The sequence below is a fragment of the Actinia tenebrosa genome, unplaced genomic scaffold (assembly GCF_029948245.1).
Source record: "Actinia tenebrosa isolate PJP-AT-01 unplaced genomic scaffold, QUT_ActTen_1.0 PGA_scaffold7__59_contigs__length_16204524, whole genome shotgun sequence".
NCBI classification, from domain to species: Eukaryota; Metazoa; Cnidaria; class Anthozoa; order Actiniaria; family Actiniidae; genus Actinia; species Actinia tenebrosa.
The window spans coordinates 3,775,724-3,794,966 of NW_028292584.1; the positions used below are offsets into that span (position 1 = coordinate 3,775,724).

The 19,243-nt window shown below is 36.1% G+C and overlaps 1 protein-coding gene and 2 non-coding genes across 3 annotated transcripts; all 3 read left to right on the top strand.

Moving 5' to 3' along the window:
• Nucleotides 1–2,187: 2,187 nt before the first annotated feature.
• Nucleotides 2,188–15,794, top strand: LOC116294811 (protein phosphatase inhibitor 2). Its single transcript, XM_031702472.2, has 5 exons — nt 2,188–2,340; nt 9,975–10,178; nt 14,568–14,665; nt 14,924–15,069; nt 15,466–15,794. Exons 1-5 carry the CDS (start codon nt 2,237–2,239, stop codon nt 15,475–15,477), a joined length of 564 nt encoding a protein of 187 aa, XP_031558332.1. The 5' UTR covers nt 2,188–2,236; the 3' UTR covers nt 15,478–15,794.
• Trnas-gga (transfer RNA serine (anticodon GGA)) lies at nt 8,891–8,962 on the top strand. Its single transcript has one exon. It is a non-coding gene; the product is annotated as a tRNA-Ser (tRNA).
• Trnas-gga (transfer RNA serine (anticodon GGA)) lies at nt 9,154–9,225 on the top strand. Its single transcript has one exon. It is a non-coding gene; the product is annotated as a tRNA-Ser (tRNA).
• Nucleotides 15,795–19,243: the final 3,449 nt, after the last annotated feature.

Below are 19,243 nucleotides of genomic sequence, written 5' to 3' on the forward strand. Positions count from 1 at the left end.
AGTGCCATACTATGTGGCAGTAAGTCAGCTGAGGTAAAATAAATGATTTATATATAGCTAATTTGGCAGCGGTTGATATCATATTCTTGAACCTCATGAGTACTCCCACCATCTCAAATAAAACCTTGTATATACTGGTATCAGCTTTTTAGCCACTTTCAGTTACAAGCTAAGTTATTTTTATAAACTTTTATAAATTCAAAGGGCATTTTTTTTGTCAAACGATTTTGGCAAAATTTGTTCATGAATGCTTTAAAAAAAGGAAAAGAGCAAAATGGGGGCTTATTATTATTGGTTATAAACTCCATTGTAAATTTTATTATAAGGAGCCAATAAAATACGTTGTCGTTCTTTCTCGAAAATCATAATTTACTCTGTTTTAGGGATAAAAAAGAAAAAGCCAAGCATTGTCTCGTAGTTGTCATAGCCTATAAATCGATGATTTCTATACCGCTTCTCAATCACGCGTGAAATCGTTCAATTTGCCATCGTGACGAAGTGGGCTTTGGTGGACGTCAAATCAATGCATTTCCATGACATTACATAGCCACTTGCCCTCAAGGCCCGTCCACACGTATCCGGAAATGTTTGTATCCGCAAATTTTTTTAGCGGATACGGGTTGCGTCCACACGTGTCCAGAAATTTTTGTATCCGTATCCGGAAATTTTCGAAAACGGTCTCCAGAGTGGAAATTTTCGTATACGCTCCGAATACAGATACGTGTGGACGGTCGTATCCGCAAATTTTCGAATACGCTGACGTCCGGATACGTGTGGACGGGGCCTAAGAGCTTTGAGGGCCACAGAGTCATCAGTGTTTTTTTAACTACTGTTATGTGTTTACCCTCATGAAATAAAGCCTATTATTATTGTTATTATTATTATTATTATCAGCAGTAAACACGTTTGAATGCTAATTAGGTAAGCTAGATAGGGCGTAATTTCGTAACCTACCAGCATGACAGGATTAATAATATATACAATCACTTAAAACCAATTATTAATGTTCTTAAGATGCAGTTTAAATACTTGGAATGTTTGAAATGTCCTTAAGATGTGATTAATTTAAATGTTCTTGCAATGTTCACTGTGCGGCTTAATACCGCTTTCTGCATTCTAAGTAATACATCTTTGTATCTTGCTCCAAAGATATTCTTCATCTCAGGCTCCATCTCTTTAGACCATCCTCCAAGAGCGTCCAAAATGAGGTTCACTTGCAAGATCGTGTATCCTGGGTGTTGTTTTGTGAGCTCAAGTCTAAGTGCTCCATACTCCTTCGTCTTCTCTTTGTCTTTCTTTTCTCGGTTGTTAACCCACGGACAGCTCATTTCTCAGCTCATTATTATCATTATTATTCTTATTCTTATTCTTATTCTTATTCTTATTCTTATTCTTATTCTTATTCTTATTCTTATTCTTATTCTTATTCTTGTTCTTGTTCTTGTTCTTATTCTTATTCTTATTCTTATTCTTATTCTTATTCTTATTCTTATTCTTATTCTTATTCTTATTCTTATTCTTATTCTTATTCTTATTCTTATTCTTATTCTTATTCTTATTCTTATTCTTATTCTTATTCTTATTCTTATTCTTATTCTTATTCTTATTCTTATTATTATACAGCTTCTCATTAATCCCATGTAGGTAACTGTCCAATTATTTCTTAATTGGACAGCATGGAGTCCTATTACATATACTTATTATTGAACACTTTGAATGGCGTCCACCAAAACTCTATTATGTCTGATTTTTTTTTAAACGATGTCGCGCGCGTGATTGAGAAGCGCTGAAAACCATTTATTAATATTTAATTTTCAAAGCTTTTATCAGGCTAAGTGTCCAACTTTAGAAAAGTAGGCCTTTAATTTTTTTGGCCAGGACCACGCCCAAATTCTTTATCTAAGGGGTTTTATTAATTTTTTTCGGCGATTATTCTCGCCCGTTCTTACGTGGAGTACATCCTTCCTCTCTCCTTCCCCTCCCCCCGGGCCGAAAGGGTGTCGCATCGTACCGGTCTGGGGACTTTTTCTCACGGACATAAAACTATTTTGTTGTTTGCGGGTACAACGTTTGTCTTAGAAAAAGATTAAAGTTTGAAAGTGTTTGGTTTTCTATGTATAATGAATGTTATTAGTGATGGGCATGTCATCATTAATCGGGTGATTACCTGCGATCGCGTGCGGTACAGACGAAAAGGCCTGGGTGCCAATCACATCAACAGTAAAACCTGCATAACATGGCGACCATAGAGAAGAGGGAGACGAGCGATGACACTGAAAGCGCTGATGAAGTCGAAAAACGACGAGGAATACTGAAAAACAGAACAGAAGATAAACACCAGTAAGTAAAAATGTACCTAATGTTTCTTGTTTATGTAAAAATATTGTGGTTTTGAGCTCAGGAACTCGAGTAATGTCAAGTTTAGCCGAGTTTATTTGCAAACTCCAGAGGAAGAGAAAACTTCTGAGCTTCAATTATCTTCCTATAATCATTTTCACATCTCATATATTACCTGCAGTAAGAGTTTTAAAAATAATATCTTTTTGTTTTAGAAACTATATTCTTGGTGAAAACAAGCGCTTTTTGTCGAGGGAGTTAGTTTTGTGTTTTGGCTAATTAGGATCGAGAATAATCAAATAATAATATATCCATATCCCTTACATGCTTCAAGACTTGTAAGGTAATTTCCTTGATAAACATTTCAAACTACTAGTGGTGAATTAAATTAACTTATTTTGCTGTGCAATTGACTGATTATGAATTCCTCTTTTCCTTCACTGAATTTTTTCTTGTTTCACGAAAAATAAATGTACAAATGAATTATATATTTTGCACAGCCGAGAGCTCAACATTAAAAATACAATAGATGGACATTGGATCCATAGTTGTGGGGTAAACCCTGATCACCGTTATGTAAAAGGTACATATTCGCTATTATACAATTCCTTCATTTTCTGGGCTATGCCCAGTAATTAGTGTAATGTTGAAAATTTTTTGAAAGTTCAAACCATGAAAATACTTCAATTTTTTCTGCAGTCGTGTTTAGACCAGATGTCGCGTGTACTATAGTTCTTGTTTTTTGTCGTAGTTATTCTTTTTGTTTTATAATGATTGATCCATTTTATAATGATTGATCTATTTTATAAGAATTGATCCATTTTATAGGGATTGATCCATTTTTCAAAATGCTTTAGATCATAAATTTACGAGTGGTATTTTCATGTAAAACATGCCTCCATGTAATAATGCATAGTTGCCATTATATAATTCTGGCAAACAGTGGAGCCTTAACTATCTATGAATAGCAAAATGAAAACAAATTCCCACTCAGCAAATCTGTGCAACAATATTTACGGTTTATTGTCAATATTGCAAGATTTATTCCTAGATTTATTTCATGTTAAAAGTTATTTTTGTTGAAAAGTGTTACAATGTCAAACCATTAATTGGCATGCTGTAATATGCACTTTTGGACTTGCTTTGATTTTTAAGTTCTTCTGACGTGAAAACAGCAGTTTTTTCTTCGTCTAGGAAGCAATTAAGATAATATCTAATGATATGGAATTCTGCCAGGAATTCCTTGGGCCACAAGCCTTGAAAGACTTCAGAATTTGTGAACTCAAGGGGGATAGGAGAGTCAATGCCGCCTGTGGTAAGGGTATCAATATCTTCTGGAACTACCAATGTGTAGGTCCAGAAATTATCCATACTCTCCAAATAGGTATTTTTTACAGACCCCCCTACCCCCTAAGTTCCATGCCTTTCCTTTTATGCATAGAAAAATGCACAGTGCAAAACAATGGAATTTTTACCTTAATTACATGTTTGTTAATTACAGTGCGACTACTCCAACCAAAGCCACTTCGACAAATTTTCTACAAATTGTCCAATAGTGTTTGAGTATTTAGATAATAAGAAAAATTGAAAAGAAATTACAGCGGGTCCAAAAATGTGCTGCAAGTTTTGTCATCAATCGTTATGCAGATCTTTCTGATGTAATCAAATTAGGATGGCTACCTGTTAAGGAAAGAACTGAACTCCATCTATTAAGAGCAACTCACAAATCAATGCATGACATTCACTGGCCAAGTTATTTAACTTTGCAGAAACGTGAAAACATCAGAACACTGCACTCAAATGCCACACAACAACTTGTTGTGCCTATCCATGTAACAGGAACATTCCAAGACAAACCTGCAAACCTGTATTCAATAGTCTTCCTAAAGAAATTAGACTTAGTTCCAACATAAGTTCATTTCTAAAAAAACACTTCTAAGTTTCTAAGAACGAAAGCGCAGTCTAGGTTAGATTCTTTATGATTTCATGTCATTCCATTTGTTTTTCTCTTTTTTTTCTTTTTTAAAGTTTGTAGGGGGTGGGTGGGTGGACATAAGTTATAAATTATATTGTGTTATTTATCTTTTTATAATAATAATAATTATTATTTTTAAATATGTATATATATATATATATATATACTCGATTGCAGAAACGTTATAGTATACATTTATACAAATATCTAATTTATTCAGTATATTTAATGATATGCAAAACAGAAAAATCGCTTTATCTATTGTTTGTTTCATTCAATGACTGTCAAAATATTTTTTCTTGTCCATTAGATCGTACAGATTATAAATTATTTGGTTTTAAGCGTTGAAAATGGTTATTTTGTATTATGCATCTCATTAGATATTTGTATAAATGTATAAATGCATACTACAATGTTTCTGCAATCGAGTGTATATATATGATGGTTTGTAGGGGGTTGGTGGGTCGATATAGGTTAGAAATTACATTGTGTGGAGGTTGTCGGTGGGGCTGGAATTGGAGAGAGAGCAGTAGATCTAGTTTTGTCTATTTGCTATTGTTAGAAACATAGAATCGAGGCTCCTCTGTCTTTGATTATTTGCATGTTAATTCTGATTTGCCACATTATGTTTACTCAATTACGTCACAAGCTATGCCACGTGTAATACCGACAGGAAATGTTAGCTTCGTTCCCAGTTTTTAGTTTAGTTAGTTGAATCGTCCACGAAAGAGTTACCCCCTGGCCCTTTAGAGTGCAAGCGAGAACAGATGTGTAAGTACAGTGATTAGCTTCACACCTTGTCTAAGCCTTAGCCTCGGGCATAATAGCCTTTTAGTTACTTTACAAGACCCGTCTATGGTTTGTACCGTGTTTAGTCAAGCACATGGCAATGCCCTGAGATTTCTATTGCTTAGTAAGCATTCAATTTACAAAGCCAGGCCTATATCTGTATTTATACACTTAAATCTGTACCTTTAAGTCTAAAGCCTTTATTGATCTCATTATCGCTAGTACGTTTTCATGTGGCTTGGAGTGGCAAACCCTAGGGCATAGCCAAAGTCGCATCATTTATATTAGTATTCATAAGAGTTTATAGTAGTTATTTGATTGCTATGTTATCATAAAAACTATATAAGTATCATTCTACTTCACCTTTAGTTTCTTAATTTTTTAGAGTTTGTCATACCAAAACTATGATCGGAACGCAAGTGAATTGTGGCCCATTGTCCGTGACAATGTATTCTGGAATTCCAAATGTGGCGAACAACTTACGTAGCTGTAGTAGGGTAGCTTGGGCTGTAGTGGAACCCATAGGTAAAACCTCCAACCACCTGGAGTAGGAGTCTACAACTATTAGGAACATGCGACCCATAAACGGGCCAGTGAAGTCCAGGTGTAACCTTTTCCAAGGACCTGACGGCCAGTTCCATGCAGCTACAGGAGGGCTGGTCGGCTTTGGAGCATTTTCTTGACAGCAGGGGCATTGTTTTGTAATCTCTTCAATAGCAGTGTCTAGCTTTGGCCACCAGAAATGCTGCCTGGCCAGGGCTTTCATCCTAACTGTTCCCATGTGTGCCTCATGAAGGTCAAGTAGTAGGTTAGGTCTGAGTACAGGGGGTATGATCACTCTGTTAGACCACAACAAGCATCCTTGCTCGACAGATAATTCATCCTTCTTTGTGAAGAAAGGTCTCAATTCCTCATTTGGACAGCAGTTAGGCCATCCTTCTTTGGTCAGCTGCAGTACCTTGGAGAGGCATGGGTCACTGCTTGTTTCTATGGCAACAATTCTGGAAGTAAGTGGTATTCCACTCAGTGCATTAATGTCTATTGACATTACCTCCTCATGCTTCATTTCATGCTCAGTGGGTGTCTCCTGAATAGGAGATCTAGATAGTCAGCACAAACATTCTCTTTGGATGCAATGTACTTAACTTGGTAACTGTAAGCGGACAGGATAATGGCCCATCTCTTTATTCTAGCTGCAGCAAGTTGTGGGATTCCACTGTGTTCACCAAACAATTTGACCAGTGGTTGGTGATCCGTGAGCAAGGTGAAGGTTAGGTACTGGCAAAATTTCTGCACTCCAAAAATAATACCCAGGGCTCCCCGCTCTATTTGTGCATAGTTTCTTTCAGTGGGCGTGAGGCTCCTAGAGGCAAAAACAACGGGTTTTTAGGTCTCCACCTGTGTTCTTTGTTGAAGGACTGCGCCCACCCCTGTTGACGACGCGTCACAGGCTAGCACTAGTTCAGCATTTTGATCATAGTGAGCTAACAACGCATGTTCAGACATCTCCTCCTTTATCCTTCTGAAAGTAGATTCATGGTAACTTCCCCATTTCCATTTCACATCCTTTTTCAGCAGGTCATACAATGGGGCCAGGCTACTAGCTAGGTTTGGCAGGAACCTTGCATAGTAGTTGACAAGGCCAATAAATGACCTGAGTTCATTCATATTGGTTGGCCTAGGTGCCTCCTTAATGGCTTTTACCTTAGATCCTGTAGGTTGAATTCCAGCAGATGATACTTTATAGCACCATGTAGACCGTCACTCCAGGCAGTCCTTTCATGATATTTTCCATAGCACATTGGAAAATACCAACAGCAGAATTAATACCATATGGTAGGCAGAGGTACTCGTAGAGGCCACAGTGTGTGTTAATGGTTGTCAATTTCTTAGTAGCATCATCTAAGGCTATTTGGTGGTATGCCTCAGATACGTCCAGCTTTGTAAACTTCTGTCCCCCAGCTAGGCTAGCAAAAATCTCCTCCACCAAAGGCAAAGAATATCTATCCATCTTAGCTGACTTGTTTACTGTGGACTTGTAGTCACCACAGAGCCGTATAGCTCCAGAAGGTTTCACCACTGGTACCACTGGTGCAGCCCAGTCAGAGTGCTGCACCTTTCTGATCACTCCATCTTTCTCCAGTCTGTTGAGCTTCCTCCTCAACTATCTTTTTCATGGCAAAAGGTAAAGCTCTGGACTTGCAAAATACAGGTTGTGCACTCTCTTCTAATTCGATATGTGCCTCAAAGTCCTTTAGGCACCCAACTCCTGGTTTAAACAATTCTTCTTGTAGCAGCTTTGATAATTGTTGCGGCTCAGGCTCAGGGTTTAGGACCGAAAAGATGTTTTCCCAAGGTAGTCTCAGCTTCAACAACCAGTTTCTTCCAAGAAGTGGAGGACCTTGATCATCAACAATGACAAGTGGCAGGTTAGCATATTGGTTTCCAATTTTAACTGAGACTAACCTTTCGCCGCGAACTCCAATAGGATTACCTGTGTATGAGCGTAACTTGGAACTGGAAGGCATAAGGTGAGCATCATATAAGTACTTCTTAAAATCGTCATAATTCATTAGGGACACCCTGGCTCCTGTGTCTAGTTGGAAACTAACAGGCATATCATTGAGTGTTACTTCAACACGGATTGGGGATCCATCTTGTGGCGAATCTATGTGGTACAAAGGCTTGTAATTCTCAACTGGTTCATTGTCGGAATTTTCGGGACTCTCTTGTGTATTCACAAGATTTGTCTGCACTCCAGCTGCCTTTGGATATTTTGACAGGCAAACTCTCTCCAAATGCCCTTTCTTTTTACAATAGTTGCATGTTATATGAGCTGGCAGTTGGCATTTCTGTGCCAAGTGGTCCTTTGAACCACACTTGAAGCATTTCTTTTGATTTCCTTTCTCGGAAACGGTCGTGGGCTTATCTCTGGCCTTATCTTTCTTGTTCTGTACTCTGTTTACTGAAAGGCTAGGTCTGAGGCTGTCTTGCAATGCTGTGGCCTCCTCAGCTGCGGTTTCTTGTGCAATGGTTGTAGGCTTTGGCGAAAGTGAGGTCAGACTCCACGAGTAGTCGGTTTTGAATTTTCTCGTTCTTAATTCCACACACGAGTCGGTCTCTCAGCATATCATGTAGACTATCACCAAAATTGCAAGATTCGGCGGTTTTCCTCAGGTCAGCTACGTAATCGGCTATTTTCTCTCCTTCTCTTCGTACACGTGAATGAAATTTGTACCTTTGTACTGTCTTGGATTTTGTCGGTGCTACCAACTCTTCATACGTTTTCTCGGCTGGTTTGCTAGGAGAAATTATGTTTCGTAGGGCTGAGTATGTCGCAGGGCCAATAATACTTAGGAAAATAGCACCTCTTTTCCTTAAACGGGCTTCAACGTCTGCCTCGTTTGAACCATCTCCATTCAGGGTTAATTCGCCCAGGTCATTTGCCTCAAAATACTGCTCCAGTCTCTCTACGTATTCTTCAAATTCCACTTCTTGTCCATTAAACTGCTCTATTTTTCCAAAAGACGCCATGATCCCATCCTCGTCGCCAATTGTTATGTCTTGAAAGGTTTTTAATGAAAGCTCATTCAGAATAGGTTTTACAAGTCGGACAAACTAACTCTAAAAGTCCCCAAAACAAACGTGTCTGACGTCACAGATAAAGTCCCGTATGTGACAACCGGAAGTGGCTGTTGCTAGGCAGGTTCTAGTCTAATATATGACAATAGGTAACTGTCCAATTATTTTCTTAATATTTATTGGACATTTATTTTACCATCGTCGTTGGTCCTTGTAGTGTAGTGGTTAACACATCGGACTGGAATACCGAAGACGTGGGTTCGAATCCTGCCAAGGGCATTTGATATTTTTCTCTTATTCTCTCTACTTCATTATATACACACCGAACGCATAATTTATTACTACTATACTATGTCTATTCTTTGCGTACATATTTACGGTGTTCAACTTATCTATGGAGAAAAATATCGCTCTGGGATCCTCACGAATACCCTACATTTCATATTCTGGCTGCGTTACCATCGTCGTTGGTCCTTGTAGTGTAGTGGTTAACACATCGGACTGGAATACCGAAGACGTGGGTTCGAATCCTGCCAAGGGCATTTGATATTTTTCTCTTATTCTCTCTACTTTATTGGACAGGTCTTGTTGATATGGGATTAATTAGGCAGGTATATAATTAATAGGTAATGGAATTTCATGCTCCCCAATCAAGAAATAATTAGACTTGAAAAATTCCTCTGACTGCTAAATTGGACTCGGCCTACGGCCTCATCCAATTTTGGAAGTCCTCGGAATTTTCCTCCTCCAATTATTTCTTAATTGGACAGCATGGAGTCCTATTTCGTATACTAATAGATTAGCAGCAAAATTTGAATTTAGATATTCTTCTGTTGATCCGGTTGGTAAAACTAAATAATGAAGAAGAGCTTGTAATATATTTTCTTTGCAAATTAGTGATTTGTGTCACCAAAGATACAGAAAAATAGTAATGTACGACTTCAAATAGGACAGGAAGGCAAATTAGAGACCGTATAAAACACAGTCTTTATGATTACAGTTTGTTTCTTCCAGACAAAGATATAATCAGGCTGACACTGTTAGATCTTATCACCATGTTGCTATGCGACAGTACGTTTATATTTAACAACAAAGCTGCCGTTAGTTTTCTCAGCCGTGTAAACCCATGGATATTTGTCTGATTTGTAGCAATTCTATTGTTCAGATTCCTCCTTTTGATTGGCTAATTTGTAGAAAATTTGTCGAGGTGGCTTTGGTTGGAGTAGTCGCACTGTAATGGTTTCAGTCTTACGAAACTGAATCTGAATGATAATTTATGTTTGTTTTGCAGTTCTGGTGTGCAATGGGATGAAATGAACATACTTATGACATACCACCCACCTGACAAAGACTATGGGCACATGAAAATCAATGAACCACCCACACCATACAACAGATTTAAGGACCCAGATGAGGAAGGTGAGGAAGGGCCTTCAGTAGATCCTTTATCAGAGGATGAGAATGATCCCCTGGACCCTGGAAAACTCTCTAAGAAGTAAGTGATTCTCAGTAACTAATAATACATGGCTATTAGCATATGCAAATGCTATTGTTTAGGATGATCTTACTGTTTCGAATATCCAACAAGGTATTTTCAACAATTGTCTGATCAGACTTCGCAATCAAAGTTTCCAAGAGGCAACTACTAATGACAATTTCCTCTGTCAGTGATTGGCTAAATTAGTTTATTTCATTTTAATCAATTTGCCACAATGGCAGGGATAGAGTCACAGGACTAGGCCCCAATTGCATGTCAATTGAATATCCCCTAAAAATTGAGATACAAAATGACTTTATAAATTACACAGGTTGAGTTCTAGAAAAATATGAAAAGAAAAAATACACATGAGAAAAATGAGAAAAAAGACACACGAAAGTCAAGTCAATGAATAGACAATGGTGGCTTGTACTTTAGCATTTCATCGTAGTACATCTTATATAAAATGTCTTTGAAGTGCTTTTAAGTTTAGGTTTTTAGAATGTGATGGAATTTTATTCCAGAGCTTAAATACTCTTGGAAAAAAGGAACGAGTGAAGTAATTTTGTTTATGCAAGCTGGTCAGACGATAGTTATTAGCATCAAAGTTACAGGTCTTGTATTTTGTATAAACTGGAGATATAGAGGATATTGCATGGGCGCGCGGAGATACGAAATTTATCTTCGAGTGTTGAAAAGATCTCTCACAAGTGAGCGCAGCGAACGAGTGAGAGATTTTCAACACGAGAAGATAAATTTCGTATCTCCAAGCGCCCATGTAATATTCTGTTTATTATATAATTATCAATGAAATATGTTTTGGCTTTTTCAGGCAATTCTTTCCGTGTATTTTTGAATAGCCATCGCAATGGTGTTATTTTCACACGTGAAAATAACATGTTATTTTCACACGTGTGAAGATATCAGTTTTTCGAAATAGAGAAAAATAGATATTTCATTGGTAATTATATAATAAATATATTTACTTAAGGTATAAGGATACAAAAAATGATGAATTGCTCAAAAATGTTTTAATTTGTAATTTTAAACTTTTATTCTTTCATATGTATGGTGGCCGAGAACTGCCACGTGAATATTATAATTCGAGTGAATAGTTTTGACAATTTTTTTCTTCTCTATTTGCATTTTATTTCTATTTCATTTTATTTTTATTTTCTTCTGTACTTTATTTTATTTAATTTATATCTTATTTCAACTTGTTTTATTTCAATTATATTTTGTTTTCACTTTATTTAAATTCAATTTATTTTATCTTTCAATTTATTTCATTTCATTTTATTTTCATTTCAATTCATTTTATTCAATTTCATTTATTTATTTATTTATTTTTTTGTTATGTTATTTTTTTATTTCGTTTCAATTAAATTCATTTTATTTTATTATTTTTTTAATTGTTTTTTTCTTTCGTTTCGTTTCATTTTATTTTAATTCATTTTGTTTTAATTCATTTTATTTTAACTCATTTAATTTCGCTGAAAAAAAAAAACGAAAACAAAACAACAACAAAAAAAATAATAAAAACAAAAAACAAAACAAACAAAAAAAAGCAAAAAAATCCTTGGCCGAGGACTGACACATGGCCGAGAACTGCCACGAGGATGAGAGGTCCTGGGCTCGTGATGATAGTAGTAAACATGGCGTCAAATGCACGTTAGAAGAAGTATACCCAAGCATTAAAGGAGAAAAGAAAACTACCATCATCGAAAACACAACGAAAGTTTCAAGGAAACTTCTTAAAAATTCAAAGGCTTTCAGCTGACGTTAGTGGTAGAGCGCAGAAATATGCAAGAATTGGTCCAAGAGAGTTCGTCTCAATTGACTCGAGCGAGGAAGTTACCTTAGAGAAGATCAAGCGCGCGTGTGAAAAGTACTTCGCTCCTGGTCTGACCGCTAATCTACAGTGCGATGTTCTCGCAGGTGAGAGAGGGCCGTCTTGTAAAACGGTAGATCAGATTCCCGATCAGAAGATTATTCAAATCGGATGTTGATGGAAATTCATCGTATGAGAATATTATTGATAGCGATAATGAAGGCGCAAATGGAGAAAGCAAACAACCACACACTCACAGCATTGAAGAGATGAAATCCTGTAAGAAACCAAGAATATCTGACAGTCTTAACAAGTATCCACTCAGTCTATCTGTGGTTGATATGATTAAGTTAGGTAAAATCGGCGAAGTACAATCCAGCAGCACTATTATGAAAGTCCAGTGACTTCGATTTGTAGTCCAAGTCGTGGTCTCAAATACCTGTAACTGTAGAGTTTCAGCCTTGCGATAGAAATGAAGAGCCTTGTGGTCAAGGAAGGTTCAGAAAAGTGTTTAAAGTCAGAAGTAGTCACCCAGAGTTCGAGGGGAACCTTGGGTTATCGAGGAGTATTTTATACGCGAAGCAAAGCAGGATGTTGAGCAAGATGGGCCTAACATTAAAGGAAGTACACTATGAAAACTGTTCAAATGAAACTTTCGTTGTGTTTTCGATGATGGTAGTTTTCTTTTCTCCTTTATTGCTTGAGTATACTTCTTCCAACGATGTCTCTTCCAACAACGTGCATTTGACGCCATGTTTATTACTATCATTACAAAAGAACCCAGGACCTCTCATCCTCGTTGGCCAAGGATTTTTTTTTGTTTTTGGTTTTTTGTTTTTTTTTCCAGCGAAATAAAACGAGTTAGAATAAAATGAATTAAAGCAAAATGAATTAAAATAAAATGAAATGAATTGAAACGAAAATAAAATGAAATAAAATAAAAGATAAATTAAATGGAATTTAAATATAGCGAAAACAAAATAAAATTGAAATCAAGCAAGTTAGAATAAAATGTAAAATTAAATGAAAAAAAATACAGAAGAAAATAAAAAGATTTGAAATAGAAATAAAATGCAAATAAAGACAAAATAAATTGTCAAAAACATTCACTTGAATTATAATTTTCACTTGGCAGTTCTCGGCCACCATACATATGTTTGTGAAACTTCTTGCGATTTTTGATTGGAAAAACCAAAATTTTCATAAAAATTGAAATCGTGACTTTATCGAGACTGGAAATGCACCATCGCTTAATATAATATATATCTGTCATGCTCCTTTGTCATTGTAAAAAGATCCTACATTGCGATCGTCCAGAACACCTTATTATTTGACAAGTGATGACAAAATGGAAGGCTCAAGGTGTTTTGACCAGCAGCTTCCAGCTCCAAACACAGAAATGCATTTCTAAAAGTCACTTGGATTTCATTCGATTTTTCTAAAATTTGGAGAGTTTATAAAGTAACTCATGATCCAAAAAAGGATGTGTCTCCGAATTTTGAAATTTAATTTCTTTCCAAAGTTATGACGCTTTTTACTCTAAACAACACTTTAAAAGTGATGGCTGAACTTTGATCAAAAATAGCGAAAGATAGAAAACAGATATCAAAGATCTGGGACACTCTTTTTGAGCTTATTACCTCCTGAGTATGTTAAGCCTTTTTTTTCGCAAACATAGCTTAAAATGTAAGTGTCCATTAACGTTTTTACCGAGGCATGGTCAACTTTTGCTTCAAGGACAATAATGTGAACAACAATAAAAAAAGCAACGTATTTTGAAAATTTTTTTTATAAACTATATTAACTTGGCTTTCCGAAAATGTATACTTTGTTTGTGTTATACTACAAAGCCAGCGTGTTACTTAGGTTTGCGTGCATGGTGGTTGTAAATGTATCCTAATACCTTAAGTCTATGTCCATAGATCCCATTCGAAACTTAGACTTGAGTTAAATCTGTGACATTTTTTCTGTATTCCAGAGGTAGCATGTTGAGAGTACATAAGCGGTCGGCATAGGACAAGTCTTCCGGGTAGTTTAGCATAAACTTTGTAGCACATGTTTGTACGTTCTCAATCAACCTGCAGTGTTTTGCAGTATATGGGGACCATAAGCTTGAACAGCATTCTAGTTGTGGACGTGCCAAAGAGCAGTAGAGTAGCTTCATAGTTGAATGATCAGAAAGCTTATGCCCGCAAATGCGCTTGACTAAGCAAGGGTTCTATTTGCTTTGCTGGTGATTTGTTCAATGTGAGTTGACCACTGGAGATTGGATGAGACTGATTATACCCAGGTCTCTAGTGTTCGATACATTTTCAAGCTCATGTTGACCAAGGAGATACTTTGTGATGTTGGAGTTGACTTCCTTTTTCTTGGATATGTGTAATTTACATTTATCTGTGTTGAATACCATTTTCCAACTGAGGCTCCAATATGTACACAGTCCAGATCTAGATGATGTTTGGAACTTGCAGTATTGATAGCTCTGACTGTATAGTTTTGTTCTTACGTAGTTGAGATATATATTAGCCAATCAAAAGCAATCACAATTCTGATGATTTGCCCTGTTGAAATTGTAGGATGGTTAGCATATCAAGAAGAAAGAGTTGGGAGGAGCCTCCCCCAGATGATGATGATGATCATGAAGATGAAGCAGGCATGACTGAAGAAGAAAAAGGTTATTTGTGTTAATGTACTTTTTTTTCTTTCTTTCATCATTTCATCTCTTTGAATAGCTTATTATAGAATTTCAATACATGTAACTTGAATTTTATTGTTTTCGATTCTGATTGGTTGCCAAACTTGAGTGTTCACAGTTAGAGTAGAAAGACAGTAATTTGGAGCCCAGCACTGTGTTAACTCCTTCTATGACAACTTAGTCCCTGTACCCTAGATAAGTGTCATGGATTATTCTAATTACTTTGATTGGTTTTAGAAAAACATAGGGAATTCAAAAAACACAGAAGAGATCATTACAATGAATTTTCCAAAGTAAAGCTTGCAAGAAAATTAATAGAGGAGGAGCTAAAAGCATTAGAAGATGAAGACGAAGAGAATAAAGAAAAAGCTACAGATAGCTCTGTAAGTAGACAGTTTTTTTTAATCAAAAATTGAAACAGATTGAGTCAGGTTCCATAAAAGTTCTCAAGGGAAGTGTAACTTTGATGTTAACAGCCATTCTCAATCACACAAAGGTCCTAAACAAATCGTCACATTCTAGAGTGAGCTAGGTTACACTCTTTGTTAAACATAGCAAACACACTGAATTAATTTTCATTTTGTCTATTAATCTTCATTTTGATTTTCAAGATTGCAAAGGGGCCTAGTTAGTTAACTCAAACCATCCCCCAACCTGATCCATTTTCTTACTATGGTGTTTGTTGTGCATGAGTTAACTATAATGTAAATGATATTCAATTCAGAGGTTGATTGACTTACTAATATCTTAGGATCATAGTAATTTCCTCTTTCTTGCAGATGGAACAATAGAAATTAACAGTACCATATGCAACTCCCAGTGAACAAGTCCTATACAATAGACAATGTTTAACTATATGAACATTAGTACTTGCAATTGTCTCCTGCTTCAATGGATAAGTTTCTTTCAGTTTTACTTTCTACCAACAAATGTATCATTCTATCATTGACTTTGATGTTTTATAGAACAATAGAACATGTGAGAAAAGCTATCTAAGTGCAGAACAATGTGGATGTTACCTTGTAAAGATAACTTAATACATAATTAACCATATTATTCCATACCTAACATAAATTTTTTCAAGTGAAATAAACCCAATCAAAGCCCAGTGCTCTTTGGTTTTTGTCATGAATTAATATTTCGGTTAAAGGGCCACTTGGACGAAAATCGCTCCAAAATTAAAACTCTTTCATTCGAGCTGGAACTTTGCTGAAATAATCTAGGATACATTAAGAACCACCCACTGGAATATCTTTCTGATATTCGAAAGGAAAGGGCCAAAATTTTACGATTTATTTTCGTCCGCCATTAATTTCTTTGAATCACAGAATTCGACTCAAGAAGACTGGCACGAGTACTTATGACGTCATTTACTCAACCCAAACCAAAACATTGGTGGGTAATGTATGTGCCATGTTCGTAAAACTCGGTTTATTTGGTTTATCCAGAAAATATTTAATGTTTCATTCGGTTTCCTAACTACTATATGACCAAACAATGTCTAGGCGCTGAAATTTTTCAGTTTCAATAATACTGACGATCATAATTCGAAAATTTCAATACATCTCGGCAAGCCAAGAATCACAACAAAGTAGGACGCATGGACGAGATTCTAGCGGTTCCATCGCGCGAAGTGACTGAGATATTCGGGATTCGAATCATTTTAAGGATAACAATTTTTCAAGGTATATTTACATACAAGGGCAAAGAACAACCCCACAATTTGGGTCCGCGAGACATCCGACACAATGAAAGAAAAATCTACGAGCTGAGTGACAGACGCCGCTGTCGCGCGAGTAATAAATAAGAAACCTTTGACATGTTCTATTACAAAGATGATATTAGATAATCGTATGTTTGTACCTATTCAATGCATAATAAACATTTTGAAGCAAATAATAACCGTTCTGTAGTAAATCAGCTAGGAGAATTACGAGATCACATTCTAAATTATTCGGCACATAGATCTAAGTATATTGTCACAAATCTTTATATCACAACGCAGAATTCAAAAGGCAATCGGTTGTTTTCATAACATCAATCACTATTAGATTACATTGAAACTTCAAATTTAAGATCTTTATATCATGGACAGTAGGTAGCAAATACAAATAATGAAATGAACGTAAGGAATTTTTATGAAAACCTCTTCCCAAGCATTGCTTCTTCTTCTAGTTCGGCTTCATCTTCATACATTATAATTTATGGTTCTAACTCTTCAGGATTGACAAAGCGAGCGTCCAAAGGAGTTTCCATCATATTTGAAGAGGTATCAAAGGTTTAAAAAAAGTCTGTTTAGAGATTCTTTTCACGATAACGCGTTTAAAACATCAAATAAACTTCAGGTAATTTAACAAGAAATGTATAGTCAAAACGACGCTAACATGACAGTGTTGAGTAAATGACGTCACAGCGTAAAACTGCTGTACATAATGACTCGTTGGCCGTGACACAAAGAAATTAATGGCGGACGAAAATAAATCGTAAAATTTTGGCCCTTCCCTTTCGAATATTAGAAAGATATTTCAGTGAGAGGTTCTTAATGTGTTCAAGATTATTTCAGCAAAGTTCCAGCTCGAATGAAAGAGTTTTAATTTTGGAACAATTTTCGTCCAAGTGGCCCTTTAAGTATGATAGTTTATTTCTCATTTTAAGTTTCATTGAAGTACATAGAATGTTTTGTGAGCATTCTGCCATTACTGTCCGACTGTATAGTGTAGTTGGAGATTAAATAAATTTATATAATGAAAAGACTAGTCAAGATTTATCTAAAAAAAAAACATTTACAGCACTACTACTATAACTGGGATCACTTAGACTGAGAGAACCAATCAAACTGTAGAATAAAAAGAATATAGTGGAGCCAAAGCAGCGAAAAACAATAGCCTTTCAACATGTCTTTTTATTCTCACGAGTAAATGATGATGGCTATCTAGTTGTTTACATGTAACACCAGGGTCAAATTAAGACTCTTGTGCAGTCTAGGTTTCTGATTGGCTCCAGTATCCAAATTTGGAATGCATTGTTTTTGTTCTATGTTATAATCGGTTCATTGTTTAACTGGTCTAATCATATAGAGCAGTCATTTATACCCGAAACAAAATCAAATTTCTTAGAACTTAAGAGTAGGTCTCCGTAAGACTCAAGCAAAGTTGGAAATGAAATTTTTTGACCACCCTTGAAATTTGGTGTGTGAGTAGGCCTTTATATGGGATTCACAAAAACAACAACAATTTGGTCACCAAATGTATTGTAGACTCTTCCACAGTCTCTCGCTCGTCCGTTCCATCTCCACGTTTAGAGACTGTAACAGTACAATGACCGAAAGGACTTATGGGTCCCGAAAACTTGGACCCAGCGTGCTTTGGGAACCAAAATACTCGTCCACAGTCGTTTCAATATTTTCAAGATGGTGGCGAAAAAGAGAGAGACTCTGGACGAGTATTTTGGTTCCCAAAGCACGCTGGGTCCAAGTTTTCGGGACCCATAAGTCCTTTCGGTCATTGTACCGTTACAGTCTCTAAACGTGGAGATGGAACGGACGAGCGAGAGACTGTGGAAGAGTCTAAATGTATTGTTGCCATGGTGGCAAGTGTTTTATGAGACCTTAATTTCCAAATTTTGGAATAAATTAAACCCACTTGAAGGTAAAATTCAATGCTGTGTTTCTCATACATGTTAAACTTAATTTCCTTAAAACTTTCGTCAATTATAAAGTATCTTTTCAAGTTTAGAAAAATACCAATTATTGTTAGTTTGTTATTTTGTACATGAAATATTCGTGCCTTCAAGTAACCGATGTATCAACTGTTCTAGCAACAAGATAAAATGGTCAAAATGTTTTTTGGTCGTTCTCCAAAAGTATTGCATTTCTAATATAGAGGCTTGGTGGGAAGTTTTCTGAAACATTGAAGTTACCAAATCGTGCAAAATCTCTGCGGGTACAATCATCTTTTGTCCTTGGATAGTCAAATAATAAGGCCTAAAATTCAAAATGTCCTAAATTCAACCATATCAAAGCTTCGAAAACTAGCACCAAAAAGATGCCACTTAGACTGAGCATAAAACTAGTGGAAATGTTGATTACAAAATACAAAGAAATGTATGGAGCAATGTTTAGTGTTGAGTGTATGACGTCACAGACTCCTATAAAAATTGGTAAAATCCCACCCAAATATCAGAAAAAAAACTTTAACCAGTGATTATTAGACCTGTAAGGGTTATTCCAGTAAAGGTTTCAGCATTATTCCAAAATTTGGAAATTAAGGTCTCATAAAACACTTGCCGTTTCCATGGCAACAATACATTTGGTGACCAAATTGTCATTGTTTTTGTGAATCCCATATAAAGGCCTACTTACACACCAAATTTCAAGGGTGGTCAAAAAATTTCATTTCCCACTTTGCTTGAGTCTTACAGAGACCTACACTTAACACCATCAAAATATTGGTTAAGGTTAAATGCAAAAAGTAAATCAATGAAAAACAAAAATAGGCTGATTTGGAATTCACACATGAATATTTACTACAAACCATGTATTAATGTTAAAATACACCT

What these genes read in the sequence shown, in the direction of transcription:
- LOC116294811 (XM_031702472.2), top strand. Translation starts at nt 2,237, where the DNA reads ATGGCGACCATAGAGAAGAGGGAGACGAGCGATGACACTGAAAGCGCT. An exon ending in AGAACAGAAGATAAACACCA is followed by an intron (nt 2,341 to 9,974) that starts GTAAGTAAAAAT and finishes TTTGTTTTGCAG; the next exon opens with TTCTGGTGTGCAATGGGATG. An exon ending in CCTGGAAAACTCTCTAAGAA is followed by an intron (nt 10,179 to 14,567) that starts GTAAGTGATTCT and finishes TTGAAATTGTAG; the next exon opens with GATGGTTAGCATATCAAGAA.